The sequence below is a fragment of the Danio rerio genome, chromosome 22 (assembly GCF_052040795.2).
Source record: "Danio rerio strain M-AB ecotype USA chromosome 22, GRCz13ab, whole genome shotgun sequence".
Lineage (NCBI taxonomy): Eukaryota > Metazoa > Chordata > Actinopteri > Cypriniformes > Danionidae > Danio > Danio rerio.
The window spans coordinates 37,731,209-37,753,316 of record NC_141042.1 but is presented as its reverse complement, the minus strand read 5'-3'; the positions used below and the strand labels follow the sequence as shown (position 1 = coordinate 37,753,316).

At 33.3% G+C, this 22,108-nt stretch overlaps 1 protein-coding gene across 3 annotated transcripts in view; it reads right to left on the bottom strand.

The window, feature by feature from the left end:
- lcor (ligand dependent nuclear receptor corepressor) overlaps positions 1-22,108 on the bottom strand; it is a 157,159-nt gene that overhangs the window by 29,372 nt on the left and 105,679 nt on the right. For all 3 annotated transcript variants that reach the window (XM_087304718.1, XM_087304717.1, XM_087304719.1), the window contains exon 2: positions 5,191-5,256. In XM_087304718.1, coding sequence (XP_087160844.1) covers positions 5,191-5,256 — 66 coding nt within the window. The remainder of the gene's footprint in view (positions 1-5,190; positions 5,257-22,108) is intronic.

Below are 22,108 nucleotides of genomic sequence, written 5' to 3'. Positions count from 1 at the left end.
CTTCATAAATTCAGAGAGACAATTTGAACAGTTGAAAAATATTGATCTTCTAATGAGCAATTAGACTTCTGCACTTTATTTTGTCACATAATTAGGGTCTTAAAATAGAGCCCTGAGGTACACCAGAACAAAAGAAGCAGTTTTTCAACAAAGAAATTTAATATAAAGATAAATGATGATTCTCAGTGTTGGTTGCGGCTGGAAGGGCATCCACTGCGTAAAACATATGTTGGATAAGTTGGCAGTTCATTCCACTGTGGCAGCCCCTAATTAATAAAGGGACTAAGGCAAAAAGAAAATGAATGATAAATCATGATCAAATTGTCATAAGGACATATGGTATGATGTTACTTTGACTTATTTTAGTAAGTTAATCATGTTTCAACTTTTTTTTAATTGATGTAAATTATAACTTGATGTTTTTAGTCATGAACAACTTCAGAGAGAGATCATTTGAACAGATTTTTTTAAATAAAAAATGATCAGATAAGTGCAATTAGACTTCTGCACTTAATTTTGTCAAATAATTAGGGTCTTAAAATAGATCCCTGAGGTACACCAGAACAAAAGACGCTGCTTTTTAACAAAGAAATTTTGTATAATGATAAGTAATGATCAAAAAGTCACGACAACATGTCTTATGATGTTACTTTAACTAATTTTAGTAAGTTAATCAGTTTTTTTTTCTATTTTATGAAAATAAAAACTTGATATTTTAGTCATTTTAATTGATGCAAATGTTTTCAAGGGTTTATTTAAATGGTGCAGTAGGAAGGTTTCAGTCATTTAGCATTAAATGTGCACAACTGAGATGTTGTTTGGCAAGTACATGAGCTGGGCTTCACCTCCTGAATGTCTATTTTGAGTGAACAAACCTTCATAACTTCAGAGAGACAATGTGAACAGTTTAAAAATATTGATCTCCTAATGAGCAATTAGACTTCTGCACTTTATTTTGTCACATAATTAGGGTTTTAAAATAGAGCCCTGAGGTACACCAGAACAAAAGAAGCAGTTTTTCAACAAAGAAATTTAATATGATGATAAATAATGATTCTCAGTGTTGGGTTGCGGCTTAAAGGGCATCCACTGCTGTTGGATAAGTTGGCGGTTCGTTTCGATGTGGCAACCCCTAATTAATAAGTGGACTAAGCCGAAAAAAATTAATAAATGATAAATCATGATCAAAAAGTCATGAAGACATATGTTATCATGTTACTTAGACTTATTTTATTAAGTTAATCAGGTTTTAGCTTTTTTTTAAGGCAAATTATAACCTGTTGTCTTTTGTCATTTTAATTGATGCCCAGTTTATTTAAAAGGTGCAGTAGGAAGGTTTCCGCTGTTTAGCATTAGATGTGCAAAACTGAAATGTTGTTTGGCAACTACATGAGCTGGGCTTAATTTTGTCAAATAATTAGGGTCTTAAAATAGAGCCCTGAGGTACACCAGAACAAAAGACGATGCTTTTCAACAGAAATGTAGAGCGAGTGAAGTGTAGAAAAAAATATGATCAAAAAGTCATAACAGCATGATGTTACTTTAGCTTATTTTAGTAAGTTAATCGGGTTTCAACTTTTATTTTAATTTATGCAAATTTCAACAATGTTTTTAGTCATTTTAATTGATAAAAATGACTTTAAGGGTTTATTTAAAAGGTGCAGTAAGAAGGTTTCAGTCGTTTAGCATTAAATGTGCACAACTAAGATGTTGTTTGGCTATCACATGACCTGGCCTTCACCTCCTGAATTTAGAAATTTTGCTTAAGTGGACAAAACAAACCATGATGTATGAGTTTATTTAAAGCTAGAATTAGTTTATAATCACTCCGATAATAAAAGCACAGTCAAATTCTTTGTCTATATAGCACTGCACAAACCTTTGACACAAATTACACGTTTTTAGGTTTTCACACCTAAATTAAATTTAACTTTAAGTTAAAGTTAAATATTTGACACAAACATGTTCTGTTATTAACATTAAATATTGACTGAGATATTCAAGCATCCTTCAATGTAATTTTATACATGTTCTAACACCAGGGCTTGACATTAACACCTGCCAAATGCGGGTAGGTTTCAGCTGTGGCTGGTAAGACAGTCGCTCCCAAAAACCAATCAAAGCATTCGATTACTTTCCTAACTTTTTATGCTCATTTAAGATAAAATTTGTTGCGTTTAAAAATAACCCACCAAGATCAACATGTTTAGATGTTATTGTTGTTGTTGTTTTTATTATTATGATTATTCATTCATTCATTAATTTTCTTTTCAGCTTAGTCCCTTTATTAATCTGGGGTAACCACAGTGGAATAAACCGCCAAGTTATCCAGCATATGTTTTAAGCAGCGGATGCCCTTCTAGCTGCAACCCATCTCTGGAAAACATTCATTCACACTCATACACTATGGACAATTTAGCCAACCCAATTCACCTGTACCGCATGTCTTTGGACTGGGGGAAACCCGTGTTAACACAGGGAGAACATGCAAACTCCACACACAACCAGCCGAGGCTCGAACCAGCGATATTCTTGGTGTAAGGAGACAGCACAACCTACTGCGTCACCACGTCACCTACTATTATTATTATTCATTCATTCATTTTCTTGTCGGCTTAGTCCCTTTATTAATCCGAGGTCGCCACAGCGGAATGAACCGCCAACTTATCCAGCAAGTTTTTACGCAGCGGATGCCCTTCCAGCCGCAACCCATCTCTGGGAAACATCCACACACACATTCACACACACACTGTCATACACTACGGACAATTTAGCCTACCCAATTCACCTGTACCGCATGTCTTTGGACTGTGGGGGAAACCGGAGCACCCGGAGGAAACCCACGCGAAGGCAGAGAGAACATGCAAACTCCACACAGAAACGCCAACTGAGCCGAGGTTCGACCCAGCGACCTTCTTGCTGTGAGGCGACAGCACTACCTACTACGCCACTGCCTCGCCATTATTATTATTGTTGTTATTATTATTATTATTATTATTAGTAGTAGTAGTAGTAGTATTTGTATGTTTGTTCAAATGCAACGAAATCCACTTTTGCTCTGCTTCAAATCACGTGTACAGAATTTGTATGGGAAGCAGCGTCTATTTATTACTATGGAGCGCGTCTGACAGTCACGCACCGCTACATGAACTGACTGTTTTGAGGATAGGAGGGGCGACGGTGCCTGTAATGGAAAGGAAGGGAATCAAAGCCATTTTTATATTTATTTCAAAATGTTTTCATGCCTAAATAAAATGAAAGCACAGAACAGATTCACATTTAAGGGCAAGGGGCGTCCCCTGGTGGTTTGGTGGTATGGGTTGCATATGGGGAAATTGCCTTTTTAATGCCACCCTTCATAGAAAAATTAAAAATACGGGGGAAATACCTTCAGAGTCCTCCATGAACCACAACCTTATTGTGGTGGGGGGGGTTTGACTGCCTGAGTGATCCTAAGAGCTAATGCCCCTGGTAAGGTCTCCCAAGGAAAAAAAGGTTATAGGAGACAGGTGCGGTTCAAAAACCACTTATGAGTACAATAACATCGAGGACCGAGATGTCACCCGGTATGGCGCAGCCGGGGACCCACCCTGGAGCCAGGTCTGGGGTTGGGGCTCATATGAGAGTACCTGGTGGCCAGGTTTTTTTCCCCATGGAACCCGGCCAGGCTTAGCTCAAAGGAGCAATATGGGACCATCCTGCAGGCCCACTCCCTACCAGGGGAGCTGTAAGGTGCAGTGCATTGTGGAATGGGTGCATTGTGGAAATGTTAGGACCATGACAACCCTATCGTCAGGCACAGAAACTGACAACCGGTCCGTTGTGGTAAAGAAGGAGCTCAGCTGAAAGGCAAAGCTGTCACTGGTGTGGTACCTTTTCAAAAGGTACTCATTTGCACTTGAAGGTTCCATATTTGTACCTTCAATTTATATAATTAGTACCTAAAAATTTTAAGAGGAACACTTTTGTACTTTTTAGGTACTAATATGTACCCTTGAGGTATTAATATGGACCTTTCGAAAAGGTATCACCTCAGTGACAGCTTGTTTACCTTAGGCTGATTTATACTTCTGCGTCAAACGCCGGCGTATGCTACGGCGCTGACGCATAGCCCTTCGCCGTGGCCGTCGGCGTGGCTGACGTGCACCTCTCAAAAATTGTAACTACACGTCGCAACGACGCGTAGCGCAAGCTCTGTAATTGGTCGGCTTGGTAGCGCTGACGAGTCTGGGCGGGACAGAGAGCCGCGCGAATGGCGTGAGCGATTGTTTACAAGTGTGGAGTCCCGTGAAGGAGCTCCGGATGGAAAGTTTTGTTTTGTGTTTACCTCATAGTTAAAGTTGTTGCATTTCCGCCGGTTCCTGCCTCAAAATGAGCGAGTTTGAGTCACTTGTACAACCAGGAAGTGTTCAGGAAAAGCAAAACAGCAGCGAAGTGTTAATGCAGACCAACAGAGACAGCGCGCAGAAGTATAAATGCACAGCTACGGGCGTTGCCTGCGCCGTGAGTTACGCCGGTCACTTGACGCAGAAGTATAAACCAGGCTTAAGTTCTGAGAGTGTTCGCAGGGTGGCACGGCGCACCCTTATAGATACGGTGAGGAGCTCGGAGTAGAGCTGCTGCTCCTCCACATCCACAGAAGTCAGCTGAGGTGGACTGGCCATCTGTTTCGGATGCCTCCTTAACGCCTACCTAGGGAGGCGTTCCAGGCATGTCCCACCAAGAGGAGACCTCGGGGAGGACCCAGGACATGCTGGAGGGACTATGCTTCTCAGCTGGCCTGGGAACACCTCAGGATCCCCCTGGAGGAAGTGTCTGAGGAGAGGGAAGTCTGGGGTTCTCTCCTAAGACTGCTGCACCCGTGATCCAGCCCCGGAAAATCGGTAAAAAATGAATGGATGAATGAATGAATAATGAATGAATACCTTTAGACGATGATACCGGGATAGATTTGTAAAATATGGGAAAATCCTGGGTAAAACGGGAGGGTTGACGGGTGCATCTGACACTCTCATTTCTTTTGGTTTCATTCTCAACAGAAAAACTAAAACCAATAAGGTGTTTTGGCATAAGCGCTGCAACAAATGCATCATAATAATAAATGGCAGGTTTTGAAATCTTTACTGAAACTGTAGACGCTGCCAAGACTTAAAGTAATAATCACTGTAATCATCCCACTGCAACACTGACCTTGAAAGAGGGTAAGATCTCTTACGAGTCCTGGTCCAAACAGCCCCTCCAAAATGCTTTCAAACCCTGTAAAGAAGACAAAGGTAAATTCTTATTAGCAATATGGCAGGTCTGTAAGTACAAATCACACGTCCACCCACGTCCGCCCCCACACTCGCACAAACTGCCTTCAGTTTTATGAACTAAATCAATGCTACGCCGATTTAATACTGCCACTCAATTTAATTAAGTGAAAATACCGGATCGACAGCGCCGTTGCATGAATACACCCTGATGAATCTAAAACCAGGAAAAAGAAACACGGGTAGTATTCAGTGTGACTGTCTAACAATAGATTCTTAGAAAGGTGAATCTAAAACAATGCCATGCAGACGTCTGAAGAGCTGCAGTTTTTACCTCCCATGATGCAGGCTGAACGTGTGAAACCTACATATTGATTTCAGAAGTTGCTGTTTTTTTGCGACAGTCATACAAAGTCATGCTTATGAACATTATCAAACCCAATCATAGCATTTAGGTTCATTACAATATGTATCAAAAATGCATGAGCCGGTATGAGATTCTGATCGTGTGATAATCTGGAATAAAAGGTCAGGGTTTCTCGGTATTGTGATCACTGCTCTAAAATGTCTTTTTTAAATGTCTGGGTAAAAAACTGAGGGATCTATTTTGACGGTCCATGCGCAGAGCGCAAAGCGCAAACGATTTCAGGGCGTGTCAGAACGCATTTTTGCTAATTTAAGGACGGGAAAATCCGCTTTGCACTGTGGCGCATGGTCTAAAAGGGTTGAGTTCATTTTCTTAATGAGTTATAGGTGTGTTTTGAGAATAAACCAATTAGAGTCTCATCTCCCATTCCCTTTAAGAGTCAGCTGCGTTGTGTCAAGAGCGCATTTGCTATTTACAGGACGCAAAGTAAGTCTAAGTGGTAAAAACTGAGCATTTCACAAGCAAACAGTTAACAGTTAACAGTTTTTTAACAGAAAACTGTTAAACAGAGCATCTACTGCATGAGAATGAGAGATAATGGATCTACTTTCACTTTCGCTCTTGGATAGGGAAACCTTTACGCACAGACATCGATTAGCCTATAAATAATTAATTTCGTTTGTTAAGCGCAAATATTCGTTTCAAAACTATTTCTAAATTCAGTTCTAATTTCCAGCAAACAAATAAATGAACAATAATGACCAAGTTTGGTCAAAATACTGAGTTATATTAAAACACATGCTGTGCCTCATATGGTCTAAAACCTGACAGGTGGACAAATCTAAGCTTGTTTTAATTAAACAAATATAAATATGGATATAATAAATAATACTGCTAATAATAATGACATTTTACAAAAGCAAATTGTTATGAATGAACTGAAAAAGCCTCCCGAGATGAAGAAGACATAAAAGCAGTGATTTTTAATATTTATGTAGGCTAGAAAATAATATGTTTTGTAATATTTTAATCCTTTATATTTATATCCTATATCTATTCTTATTATATCCTATATATATCCGTAATATTTAAATTTTTTCATATGTAAAGATATTTGCCTATTGCTCTAAGCGAGTGTGTAAGCGAGGCGCAACTCTGCGCTGGAGTTTAGACCGGGTTAGTTTTGATCTAATGAAAAATCTATTATAGTTTCTCAAAATAGCAACGCGCCAGCGGTCCGCCTCAGAACGCCTTCCTTTTTAGACCAGAATGCCTATGGACGCACAAATGAGCGCTAATGCATTTGCTATTTAAACAGCGTAGCGCAACGCCTCAAAACCACTCTTGCGCCGAGCTGAAACTAGCAAAAGACTATTGCGCCGCGCTTTGCGCCACACTGCGCCGGGTGTATGATAGGGCCCTAAATCTTTTTTTCTCCTTTGAACACAAAATATTTTATTTTGAGAAACATTTATAGTGTTTTGGAATGGTAAACATGTTAAGCTGAATAATGAAAAGGAATCATCGACTTCTGCTGTCTTTTTTAATTTATAAAACACAGATTTCTTTACATTTTTGCTGGATAAGTTGGCGGTTCATTCTGCTGTGGCGACCCCGGATTAATAAATGGACTAAGCCGACAAGAAAAGGAATGAATGAAAATAAAACATTATTAAAAAAATGTTTTTTAAATTTTAAACAAAATAAAATAAGTTTAATAAAATAAAATAAATTAAACAAAGTAAAACAAAACAAACTACATAAATACAATTTAATAAAATAGTTGAAAAAGCAAAACATATAAAATTAAATAAAATTTAAAATAAAATAATACTAAAAATAAAATAAATTGAATTAAAATAAATGAAATAAAGCAAAATAAAACAAATTTAATAAATAAAATTTAATAAAGCAAAACAAATAAAACAAAGAATAAAACAAAAAATAAATAAACAGATGATGGATGGATGGATGGATGGATGGATGGATGGATGGATGGATGGATAGATAGTCTTGAGATTATTTTCCAGTTATATTTAGTATTAATTTCTGTTATTTATTTCTAATAATAGAATAGTAATTGCATAATAACAATAGCTCTGTTATTTATTTTTAAATATATATTTTTTGATTTAGAATATATATTAAAACATATATTAACATATATATTAAAAAACACACACACACACATAGGGCACAGCACCCTCTCCAAAAAAATTAATTAATTAATTAAAACAAAAAGATATATATATATATATATATATCTTGATTTTTTTTTTTTTTTTTTAAAGGGGTGCTTAGCCCTAGTAGAGCTTTATGTCTATCAACGCCCCTGATTTAAACTAAACTAATGCTGAACCAAATGTCAACTACTAAATGTTGGCTCGCTACCAATACAAAAACCCCAATGTAAGTCTATAAATTTGAATGATCAGTCATTATTATAAACAGAATGAACACAAAGCCATTCTCTGTGTGCTCTAATCTAACCCATAATGCCACACTTAAACCTGAATCTAAACGCTATGTTCACCTTGTTTAAGAAAAAACCCTAAAATCCATACAGTGTGTTCAATGACGTCCTTAGTTACGCTGTCATGATGATTAAGAAGAACATGATCACCAGTGTTTTGTCCTTCAGGAGGGCTGCTGTCTTTCTGACAGAATCAGCCAGGCTTAGTTAGTGTGATTCGCTATTCATCAGCTGTTGCCTCTGCAGTTTGCTTGTGAAGCATGCATTCCAAATTGTTGCCGGCTACAAAGGAGGCTTTGAAAACAACAACAAAAAAACTCGAGCACTTCAAAGAGTCCCAACATTCCTGTCCATTAAATGGCCAGCATTACTGCTAAAACTGCAGTGGTTTTCAAGCTCTAGTGGATAATTGCAGCACTACACAATGAGCGAGCGCTGAACATCTAATGCAAAAATATACGATAAAGCACCACTCTTTATTTCTTTTGTAATTACATTTCACAAACATTTACTCTTTTTAGTGTGTGTGTGTGTGTGTGTGTGTGTGTGTGTGTGTGTTCGTTCTGCAAAACAGGAGCCATTTATTTTTGAAAAGAGTTATGTTGAATGCTTGTGAAATTTAGTGTAGTAATGTGTAAGGATGGGCAAAATACATCGACATTTATTTTTAAATAAAACACCAAATACCTCAGTTTTATGAGTATGAATTTTTTTTTATATAAAAAATACAGCAGCCACAACAAGATTAAAATAAAATACTGTTGTATTGAAATATTGAAAATACTGAAGAATATTTTTACAGGGGAGCATGGGATTCCTTTGCAAACTAAAAATAAAATGAAATAAAAAAATAATAATAAATAAAGAAATAAAAAAGAAATAAATTTATTTGATAAAAAATGAAATAAAGCAAAGCAAAACAAATAAAAAAATGAAGTAAAGCAAGACAAACTAAATAAATAAAATGAATGAAATAAAGCAAAGCAAACAAAAAAAAATAAAATAAAGCAAAACAACCAAAATAAATAAAATAAAATAAATGAAATAAAGCAAAACTAATAAAATCACACAAAGAAATAAAACAAAGAAATAAAAAGAAACACAATTATTTGATAAAAAATGAAATAAAGCAAAACAAAACAAATAAAATAAAAAATGAAATAAAGCAAAACATATAAAATAAAGCAAAACAAATAAAATAAATAAATAAAATAAAGCAAAACAAACAAAATAAATAAAATAAAATAGATGAAATAAAGCAAACAAACAAAATAAATAAAATAAAGCAAAACAAACTAAATAAATAAAATAAAGCAAAACAAACAAAATAAATAAAATAGATGAAATAAAGCAAACAAACAAAATAAATAAAATAAAATAAAGCAAAACAAGATAAATAAAATAAAATAAATGAAATAAAGCAAAACAAACAAAAAAATAAAATAAATGGAAAAAAACTAATAAAATAAAATAAAATAAATGAAATAAAGCAAAACAAACAAAATAAATAAAGCAAAACAAACAAAATAAATAAAATAAAATAAAGCAAACAAACAAAATAAATAAAATAAAATAAAGCAAAACAAACAAGATAAATAAAATAAAATAAATGAAATAAAGCAAAACAAACAAGATAAATAAAACAAAATAAAGGAAATAAAGCAAAACGAAACAAACTACATAAATACAATTTCATAAAAAATGGAATAAAGCAAAACAAATAAAATGTATTAAAATAAAACATTATTAAAAATAAATTTTAAATCAAAATAAAATAAGTTTAATAAAATAAAATAAATGAAACAAAATGAAACAAAACAAACTACAAAAATACAATTAATAAAAAAATAAAATAGATGAAAAAGCAAAACAAATAATACTAAATAACATTTAAAATAAAATAAAAATAAAATGAATAAAAGTAAATGAAATAAAGCAAAATAAAACAAACTAAATAAAAACAATTTAATAAAAAAGCAAAACAAATAAAACAAAGAATAAAACAAAAAAATAAATAAACAGATGATGGATGGATGGATGGATGGATGGATGGAGATTTTCTTTTTCTTTTCTATAACAGCTTATCTAAATGAAAATTTCTGAGGTCAGGAAGCGCAAACTAGACGTGTCAACCTGTTTGAGCAAAGATGAGATTTAGCGCTAGATTTATTTTTAGGATGATTTTCACACATTGAACCAACCGAGCACTGAACCTTGCAGCACACCATCTCACATTAATCTGGATAACAAATGTTTCTAAATAAATTTGACAGTATTCGGAGCACGAAGCATTCGGTTTCATCAACATGCTTTCGAAGGTCTTGCTCTCTACACCAGAAAAAAAGGCAGTCATGTTGGAGGAGAACTGTGTGGGACTTGGACACAACAGAGCAGCTCATTCAACCCAACAAAACTAACATTCATTCACTACACGACCCTAAATCACCAAGACCCAATGAAGAATGCATTGCATACATGCACAAAAATTGAGCACAAAGTCAGGGTGGGGGAAACGGCTCATGAAGATGAGTGTATGAATGTATAGAAACAAGCCAATCAATTTGACACCGGGGAGGGTCACGTCAGCAGCTTTTTTGTTTGAACTTCCTGGTGACCATTAATAGTCTATATATAGTGTAGTGGATGTATGAATAATTTACTTTAGCTGGGCAACAAGCAGCCAAGTATCTAACCAGTAGATAAGATCGATAAGTCCTACTGAGTCTGAGAACTGCAGATGGTTGAAGGACACTATTTTCAAGTCTGAGTCAAGTAAGCATCCCATCCCACACACAGGCCAACTGCTCAATATTAAACCTAATTAAACCAATTTATGTGTGATCTAAATTAAGATTTCTTTTTGGAAGATGGTCTTTAGATACTTTAAAAAAGCAATTATGCTTTAATATCTAAAATAAGTCTAAACATGATAAGCGTGGAGTGTTTGGCTTATGTTTATACATCCATGAACTGGTTTGGGTTTTTGAACTATAAAATTGTGTACTGTTCTATATTGTAAATAACTATTAATAAATAATAAAAAAATAACTAAAGTGAATAAATAAATAATTAAATAAGTAAATAAATGAGTAAATAAATAAGTACATAAAGTAAAGCAATACATTGGTAAAGAAATAAGTAATTAAGTAAATAATTAAGTAAATACATAATCAAAAAATTAGGCATATAAATGAAAAAATTAATAAAAAAACAAATAGGTAAACAATAAATAAACACATGAGTAAATAAGTAAATAAGTAAAGTAAAAAAAATAGGTAAAGAAGTAAGTAATTAGGTAAATAAATAAGCAAATAATTAAGTAAATAAAAATTTTAATAATTAAACATCTAAATAAATAAATAAGTAAAGAAATAAATAGGTAAACAATAAATAAACATGTTAGTAAATAAATAAGTAAATAAGTAAAGTAAAAAAATAAATAGGTAAAGAAGAAAGTAAATAAATAATAAAATAATTAAGCATATAAATAAATAAATAAATAAATAGGTAAACAATAAATAAACAAATTAGTAAATAAATAAGTAAATAAGTAAAGTAAAAAAATAAATAGGTAAAGAAGTAAATATTCAAATAATTCAGCATATAAATAATTAAATAAATAGGTAAACAATAAATAAACAAATGAGTAAATAAATAAGTAAATGAGTTAATAAAAATAAATAGGTAAAGAAATAAGTAATTAAGTAAATAAATAAGCAAATAAGTAATTAAATAAATAAGTAAATAATTAAAAGAAAATGGTCATTCTGAATAGTTTATTTAATTTCATTTTATTAATAACCTACAAATAATGCGTATTCAATGCGTTTATTATTGCATTCATACATATTAACTGGTCATAAAGAATTTTAGGTCCTTCTCATTCTCTTTAATAATTCAGCTTCTCTAACGTTTATAAATTAGTCTTTTAGCTCTTTTGATGGTGGAAATATTTAGGGAAACAATAAATGCCTGAACTGCACTTAGTAGCTTGCTGACAGTGAGATAATATTTCAACAGGTCTCGCTATGGTTTTTGATTCCAATACTATCCCAAACTGGTCAACAAGATGTTGATTAGTGAAATTTTTAAATACATTAGGCTGAAAGATTCATTCTCATTTTGACAATTTAAACTTATTCGACACACAAAAACTGACGTTCGAAATGTTTGTTTGAGCTACTCATTTAAAATGAGCTGAACAAACCCAATTCTTGAGGTTTATTTGGGAGACAACGTAATTATTTTATTTTCAGTCCACTTACATTTGTAGAGAGCTAGCTTCAATCCTTCATGTTGTCTCAACACAAATCATTTAAATTAACTCAATCGTTTTTAGAAATGTAAGTGGACTGAACATAAAACAATTAAGTTGTCCCGAAAAACCACACAAACAAAAGAATAATTTCAACTCATTTTAAACAAGTAGTTTTTGAGAGTATATTAAAATATGATACTTATTATTCAAATCACTAATACTATCCTTCAAACCACTGCTTTACAAATTTGTTAACGTGTTTGTTAATAATTTAAACATTTAATTATTTGATATATTTTCAGTACAAGTGTACTACAAGTTTACAAAAAATAGTCAGCCCAAGGCACTCGAAAAATAAGTTAAAAGGTTAAAAAGATATGTAAAATGTTGTATAATTAAATTGAGCTGAATAAACCCAATTCTTGAGGGGTTTTTTGGGGGACAACTTAGTTATTTTACGTTCAATCCACTCCAATTTGTAAAAACTAATGAGCTAACTTTATTCCTTCATGTTGTCTCAACACAAATCAATTAAATTAACTCAATCGTTTTTACAAATTTAAGTGGATTGAACATAAATCAATTAAGTTGTCCCAAAAAAAGATTAAAAAGATGTAAAAGGTTAAAAAGATGTGTAAAATGTTGTATAATTAAAATTAAAATACATTGTCTATGCTGAATGATGCAGAAATATTATTAAATTCTCATTTTGACAATTGAAACTTATTCGACACACAAAAACTGACGTTTGAAATGTTTGTTTGAGCTACTCAATTAAAATGAGCTGAACAAACACAATTCTTAAGTGTTTTTTCGGGAGACAACTTAATTATTTTATGTTCAATCCACTTAAATTTGTAAAAACTAATGAGCTAGCTTAATTCCGTCATGTTGTCTCAACACAAATCTATTAAACGAACTCAAACGTTTTTAGAAATTTAAGTGGATTGAACAAAAATCAATTAAGTTGTCCTCCAAAAAATACACACAAACAAAAGAATAATTTCAACTAATTTTAAACAAGAGTGTATATTAAAATATGCTACTTATTATTCAAAACACTAATACTATCCTTCAAACCACTGCTTTACAATTTTGTCAACGTGTTTGTTAATAATTTAAACATTTAATTATTTGGTATATTTTCAGAACAAGTGTACTACAAGTTTACAACAAATAGTCAGCCCAAGGCACTCGAAAAATAAGTTAAAAGGTTATAAAGATATGTAAAATGTTGTATAATTAAAATTAAATACATTTTCTATGCTGAATGATGCAGAAATATTATTCAATTCTCATTTTGACAATTTAAACTTATCTGACACACAAAAACTGACGTTCGAAATGTTTGTTTGAGCTACTCAATTAAAATGAACTGAATAAACACAATGCTTAAGTTTTTTCGGGAGACAACTTAATCATTTTATGTTCAATCCACTTAAATTCGTAAAAACTAATGAGCTAGCTTAATTCCTTCACGTTGTCTCAATTCTGTTTATGATTCGTTGAAAAGAGTCGACTCGCTAGAATCATTACTTCGCATATCGGAATTAACGTTAACGAACTACAGCAAGCCGTAAGGTTTTGAATCAGTAAAATGAACCGTCTCCTCAAAGTCATTAGCTCTGAAATCGCTTTCAACTATCTTTTGAGCTGTTAATAAAGTATCGGTCTACTTCGTGAGCTTTTTATAGTTAGATGATGTCATATAGTATCACATAATCAGGTAATATATAGGCCCAGCCTAACAAACAAAATACAAAAGACAAAGTGATTTGTTTGACGTTGCCAATAAAGCATTTTAATAAAATGCAGTGTAAAACCTTAAATTTCACAATTTAATGTGTTGATTGCCGTCTCTTTAGAAAAAATATTTCGAAAAATTCAAGACATTTTCCGACACTGTTTATATGATCAAATATAGATTTCTCTAAAGACTCCAGCTGTCAATATCTGCCAGACTTCTGTAACATTTTAAGGAACTAAGCACCACTCAGAAGATCAATATCATCATACATAAAGACAGGAGGGGGGAAAAAAAGAGCTTTCTCTCTCTCCAGGGAGGACAATACCTTCATTAAATCGTTAAAAATCAGCATATTGGAGATGGCGCACGCTTGCCTCCCCGTGGTTTATCTTAACCCTAAATTAAGCCAACTCCCTACCCCCAATCCTTAACATCCGTCACATACAGGAGGGTGGAAAGGGGGGTTGGGGTTGCTCTTCAGGGGGAAATCTGTGTCATCATCTACATCTACGCTATTTGGTTGAGGCATGCTGCAAAAAAATAGCCAAAGATGTGAATGTTAAAGCAAATCTAATTTTTTAGGAATATGTGTGAGTATAACTACACACCCAAAATGATGCCTTTCTAGTAATGTCGAAACACACACACACACACACACACACACACACACACACACAACAACAACAAAAATAATAAAGCACTCAGAATTAGGTTCCCCCACCCTCATTCTTCAGCCCATTGTTGTTTTTAAAGAGTAGTTTACTGCATTTATTCAATTTCACTCCGAGCATATTCAAAATTGGGGAGGGGCGGAGGAAACTGGGTCATTTCTCTTTGTTTGGTTAAGGAGTTCACCCACAAAAAAAGAAAAAAAGCAAGCTGCAGTGTTTGAGAAACCAATCCCAAGAACCTGCTATTGTGAAGCTACTCTGTGAATTTAGAGAGAAGAAATAAAGTGGAGAGAGAGAGAGGGAAAAAAAAAAACATATTGCTGATTATTGGCTGACAGGAAGCTGTCGTCTGAAATTCAGTGTGGCGGCGCGCTGGAGTCATGCTGTGCAGTTCAACGATCCTGTTGGGGCCAATGATTTATTCAGTGCGCCATGTGCCAAAAGCAGAACGTCTAATTAATTATCCAATTATTTAATTATCCGACTGAAGGACGCTCAAATGATTAGGAATTCCATTGTGAGGCCGAGGCTTGAAATGTGTTTTTGAAGCCCTCGGACATGTTAAAATACATTTAAATGTGCTGCGATGTTCAGCCACCATGACATGTACATGATTACCAAGTTTTATATTCGCATATACTGCTATAGCAACATGAAGCTGCTCTTAGTATTACTGTATATCACATATAGTATATAAATACAAATAATAATAATAATAAACTTTATATGTATAGCAATTTTCCATTATACATGCAACTCAAAGTGCCTCTCAAACAACAACAAAAGCATTAAAATAGACCACAAAAACTTATCACATATGCTGAAATAAAAGCATTCATGTACACAAAATATAAGTATATATCCACATGATCACACACACAATAGTCCTTACATATGCAAGCGCACACCATACATTACATACATAAACCTACAACAAAATAGATCAAATGCGCACAACTTACAAACTTGTTTATTCATACGCAATTTTAAAAAGATGCGTCTTTACATGCTTTTTAAAAACATGAATACTAGGGGATTCTTTCACTTCAAGAGGGAGACAGTTCCAAATTTTTGGAGCATAATGGCTAAAAGAAGTGCCGCCAGATCGCATCAGATTTACAGGATAAAATTCTAAAAGTCCAGCGCTAGAAGAGCGTAGCAAACGGTTTGGATTATATTTTGTTAAACAGTCGGAACGGTAGGAAGGTGTCATGTTGTGTAGTGCTTTATAAACTAATAAAAAAATCTTAAAATCTATCCTTTGGTGCACAGGTAACCAGTGTGATTCTATTAATACTGGTGTAATGTGCTCTCGTTTCTTTAATTTCAGTAAAACTCTGGCTGCTGCATTTTGTATCAATTGCAAAAGCTGTGAGTAAATTATGTGAACTTAAATGAAGTGTATTTTAGCATGCTATTGTTATACTTTAAATTATACTCATAAATATACTTATAAATGTTTAAAAGTAGGGCTCAAGCGTATTTGTAACTATAGATAGATTTTTTAAAATGCAGATTTAGTATGTTAAAAGTACATTTTAGTTCAATTTCACAGTGGGGGAAACCCGAGCACCTGGAAGAAACCCACGCGAAGATGAGGAGAACATGCAAGCTCCAAACAGGAATGCCAACTGAGCCAGCCGAGGCTCGAACCAGCAATCTTCTTGCTGTGAGGTGATGTTGCTACCCACTGTGCCACCGTGCAGCCCTGTATATATATATTATTCAAAATACTAGCCCAAACTGGTCAACAGGATGTTGTTTAAATTTTTAAATACATTAGGCTGAAACGTTCATTCTAATTTGGACTATTTAAACTTATTTGACACACAAAAACTGATGTTCGAAATGTTTGTTTGAGCTACTCAATTAAAATGAGCTCAATAAACACAATTCTTAAGTTTTTTTTGGGAGACAACTTAATTATTTTATGTTCAAAACTAATGAGCTAGCTTAATTCCGTCATGTTGTCTTAACGAAAATTAATTAAATTAACTTTAGAAATTTAAGTGGATTGAACATAAATCAATTAAGTTGTCCCCAAAAAAACGCACAAACAAAAGAATAATTTCAACTCATTTTAAACAAGCGGCTTTTGAGTGTATATTAAAATATGCTACTTATTATTCAAAACACTAATACTATCCTTCAAACCACTGCTTTACAAATTTGCCAACGTGTTTGTTAATAATTTAAACATTTAATCATTTTATTTATTTTCAGAACAAGTGTACTACAAATAGTCAGCCCAAGGCACTCGAAAAATAAGTTGAAAGGTTAAAAAGATATGTAAAATGTTGTATAATTAAAATGAAAATGTAATTTCTATGCTGAATGATGCAAAAATATTGTTTAATTCTCATTTTGACAATTTCAACTTATCTGACACACAAAAACTGACGTTCGAAATGTTTGAGCTACTCAATTAAAATGAGCTGAATAAACACAATTCTTGAGTTTTTTTCGAGACAACTATTTTGTTCAATCCACTTAAATTTTTAAAAACTAATGAGCTAACTTAATTCCTTCATGTTGTCTTAACACAAATCAATTAAATAAACTCAATTGTTTTTACAAATTTAAGTGGCTTGAACATAAATCAATTAAATTGTCCTAAAAAACGATTAAAAAGATATGTAAAATGTTATATAATTGAAATTAAAATACATTGTCTATGCTGAATGATGCAGAAATATTATTTAATTCTCATTTTGACAATTTCAACTTATCTGACACACAAAAACTGACGTTCAAAATGTTTGTTCGAGCTACTCAATTAAAATGAGCTGAATAAACAATTCTTTTTTTCTTGTTTTTTTGGCAGACAACTTATTTATTTTATGTTCAATCCACTTACATTTGTAAACACTAATGAGCAAACTTAATTCCTTCATGTTGTCTCAACACAAATCTATTAAATTAACTCAAATCAAAGTGGATTAAACATAAATCGACAAAAACAAAATCAAAGTGGATTAAACATAAATCAATAAAAAAATACAAAAAAAAATACACACAAACAAAAAAATAATTTCAACTCATTTTAAACAAGCGGTTTTTGAGTGTATATTAAAATATGCAACTTATTCAAATCACTAATACTATCCTTCAAACCACTGCTTTACAAATTTGTCAACTTGTTTGTTAATAATTTAAGCATTTAATTATTTGATATATTTTTAGAACAAGTATACTACAAGTTTACTACAAATAGTCAGCCCAAGGCACTCGAAAAATAAGTTAAAAGGTTAAAAAGATATGTAAAATGTTGCATAATTAAAATTAAATACATTTTCTATGCTGAATGATGCAGGAATATTATTTAATTCTCATTTCGACAATTTAAACTTATTCGACACCTTTAAAAAATCATGTTTGCTCAAGCTACTCATTAAAAATGAGTTGAAACTTTATTTTTATTTTTTTATTTTTATGTTTAATCCAACTAAATTTGTAAAAACTAATAAGCTAACTTAATTCCTTTGATGTCCCAACACAAATTCATTGTGTGGAACGCAGTTTGTATTTATTTTATTTTTGGGGTGTATGTGTGTACATCAAAGTAAACACTGTACACTGTAAAACTCAAAAAGTTAAGGTAACTCAAACCATTTCAGGAAACGGATTGCAACAAACTATTTAAGTTCAAAAACTAATCCTAATGAGTACTGTGAACCAAGCAATTTTAGCACAGTAAAACCCAATAAATGAAGATGAATCAAACCAACTGAGTACTGTGAAACCCAATAAGTTAAGGCAACTCAAACCGTTTGAGGGAACTGCAACAAACCATTAGAGTTAAACTAATCTATACGAGTACAGTACTCCATTTAGGTTGAAAATAATGAGGTATTTGATGAACTCAGTACCTTCAACACTGAGTTCAAAACTATTTTTAAATAAGTAGAATTTACTTTCAGTCAATTTTGAGGTAACTACACTTATTTCATTTGATAAAGCTGTTCGGTTTTACAGTGTACTTGTGATCTAAATGCTAGTCTGCTCATTTATTTTAAAATGAACTGAAAAATGCCTTGTAAATGTTAAGAAAAAAACAAAACAAAGTGATGTTTTTAAATCAAACCAATTTAAAATCAATTTTCACTTTATTTTTGCACTCCCAGAATTTAAGTACACAAATCATTATCGTCTTTCTTCATGCAGCGACACTTCGTAGAGAAGCATTAGAAGCTTTTATGTTTTATTCAGTGTTTAAGACGCTCTTATTGTTAGTAGAGAGAGAAAAAAAAAACAGATGAAATCGCCTTGAAGATTGGACTGCAGCTGGAGAAATGTATCCTTCACAAAGCAAATGAACGCTTGAAGATGCATGTATAGCAGTCTAGGAAACACGTTTCAATCACCTGCAAAGTGTGGCTTACACACAGTCACACACACGCACAGATGCTGAATGAATAGCGCAGACGACTGCTGTTGGGGACTGATCTCAATAGACTCTACTTCTCCTTTCTGACAACTTCCACTGAAAGAGATTTCCTGCGCTTCAATTCACGTTTCGCCACGATTCAATTCACTTCAGCTCCAAATCGACTGTAAACACTGACACAAAAGCGTCGGCCATCGCTGACCTTGTCAAACGCCTTGAACATTTCCCAAAAATAAAAAGTGAAGGAATTGGATTCATCAGAGTTTGCTTTCTTTTGGGTTTGAAAAGCGCCGTCTGCTGTTTAATGTTTGGCCTTCCTGCTGTTTTTACTGAAGGACGGTGGAGAGAGAAATCCTTTTTGACTCAAAAAGAGATTAATAAGCGTGTGTAATGGGCTTTTATAAGATGTTGTTTAACATGCGATGTGTGAAGGAGGAAAGATGAAGGAGGAGGATGAGCTTTTTTGGGCTCAAGTATTTTGTTTGGTGGTTCAGAGGATGGTGAAGGATATATTAAATCATAAGTCACACCAAAAATCCTACCCAAGCTCATTCTGGAAACGTAGCTGCGCGGACGTTTCTGGAGACCGTGATTTACGTGGCCGGAGGTACGTACGGCCGCGTTTAGTTTTTTTCGAGCGAACGCTGCGGGGCGGTGTGGCGCCGCTCCGCTCCTCCTCTTTGCGCTCGCCGGCCGACGGCTCGCCTCCGAGTGGAGGGCTTTCCCGATGCAACCAGTTTGTCCGCTTAGCTCACAGCGTTGCGTCGGCGGAGCGGAGGCCCCAGAGGAGGAGGAAGAGCCGGCCGCGGGGACGACAACCGGGATTGAGTCCGGGGAATAGCGGTTCTAGAAATCAGGTAAGATGAAAAACCGAATCCGAAAAATAAGGGCGAGATTGCGGCGGGATCCGAAAACGCGGTCGAAATCGAAGACGAGGGCTTTTGCTTTTTTTTTTTTTTCTGGACGGCTTTTGCAAACCGTCGCTTGGGTTTAGGGAAGGAGGAGGAAGAGGAGGGTGGCCGAGTCGGCCGATCCGGCGGCTTTTCGCGCGAGAACGGCGCACGCTCCCGAGAGGCGCCTGAGACGCGAAAAAGCGCGCACAGCGGCCTCTCGCGGATCCGCGAAAACAAAAACCGCTCGAATACGTACCTCCCGGGACGTATCTCGCGGCCCGCAGAAACGTCAGCGGGGCTACGTTTCCACAATGAGCCCGGGTTGCAAAAATAAATATTGGAAAAATCTGACATTACGATATTTTGCTGCAATATCTATTGCAATATGAATTTAATTTCACTCGATGATTTGAACAGCGCCATTTGGAAATAATTTCATTAATTTAGATCAACTGGAACGATGAAGTCTTTTCTATGCAGTACACCTACATAAAATATAATAAACTGCAAGAAAACATATTTAAAAACAGCACTTTATGGCTAACAGGATTCAAGTACAGAAATTGAACAATTAAATGTCAAAATAACATGGTCATCATTGTATAAATATTTAAAAAATAACAATATTTATTATTATCATTATCTTTTAATCTTTAACAACTAATTTAGTCCTGTAATGTGACTATTGCAGATACTCACATTTTGATATTATTGTTTAAGCGATATATTCTTCATCCAAATGTTTTATTAATCACAGGTTTACCACGCTAAAGTTAAAAGATGATCGCAACTGTTGAGTAGTAAATGGTGAAAAAATATGATGAAGAAGATGATAATAACAACTCCATGTTAACGTCATATTTCTTTGAATATATTTACACACACACACACACACACACACACACACACACACACACACACACACACACACACACACACACACACTTAAAGTCAGAATTATTAGCCCCTCTATGAATTTTTTTTCTTCTTTTTTAAATATTTCCCAAATGATGTTTAACAGAGCAAGAAAATTTTCACAGTATGTCTGATAATATTTTTTCTTCTGGAGAAAGTCGTAGTTGTTTTATTTCAGCTAGAATAAAAGCAGTTTTTAATTTTTTAAACACTATTTTAGGTTCAAAATTATGAGCCCCTTTAAGCTTTGTTTTTCTTCCTCGATAGTCTACAGAACAAACCATCGTTATACAATAACTTGCCTAATTACTCTAACCTGTGTAGGTAACCTAATGAACCTAGATAAGCATTTAAATGTCACTTTAAGCTGTATAGAAGTGTCTTGAAAAAAATTTAGTCAAATATTATTTACTGTCATCATGGCAAAGATAAAATAAATCAGTGATTAGAGATGAGCTATTAAAACTATTATGTTTAGAAATGTGTTGAAAAAAATCTTACTTCCGTTAAACAGAAATTGGGGAAAAAAATAAACGGGGGCTGATAATTTTGACTTCAACTATATATATAAGCACATACACACATATAGATATATAATTATTTAACGGCACTAACTAACACGAATAAAATGATGACAAATATGATGATTATGATAATGATGATAATAATAATAATAATAATAATAATAACAAAATCTAAATATGTTAACAACAAAATGTTTTGGAAGCCAAATAAATCCACATTAAATATGCACTGTACACAAATATAATATCATAATATTATACAAATAAAGGCATATATTTAAAAAAAAAGTCTAGTTATATTTATAAATAAAATATATCTAAAACAAATTATATATACACTTAAATATTTTGGTTTTGTAATTTAAAAAAAAAATTGTTATATATATATATATATTGGATGCAATCCATCGAAATTATTCATTTGACAGCACTAAATAAAATGGGTCCATTTTTTAAAAATGGGATATACAAATATTTTTATTACGTTTTAATCTTTTTAAATAGTAAAAAAGAAGTTTGTATCGTATGGAGCGTCCCACAGCTTTATGGTTTCAATATATCTCTGTTTTTGTTTTTTACTTTTATTTTATCTAACCATGTGAGAGTGGAACGAGACAGAAT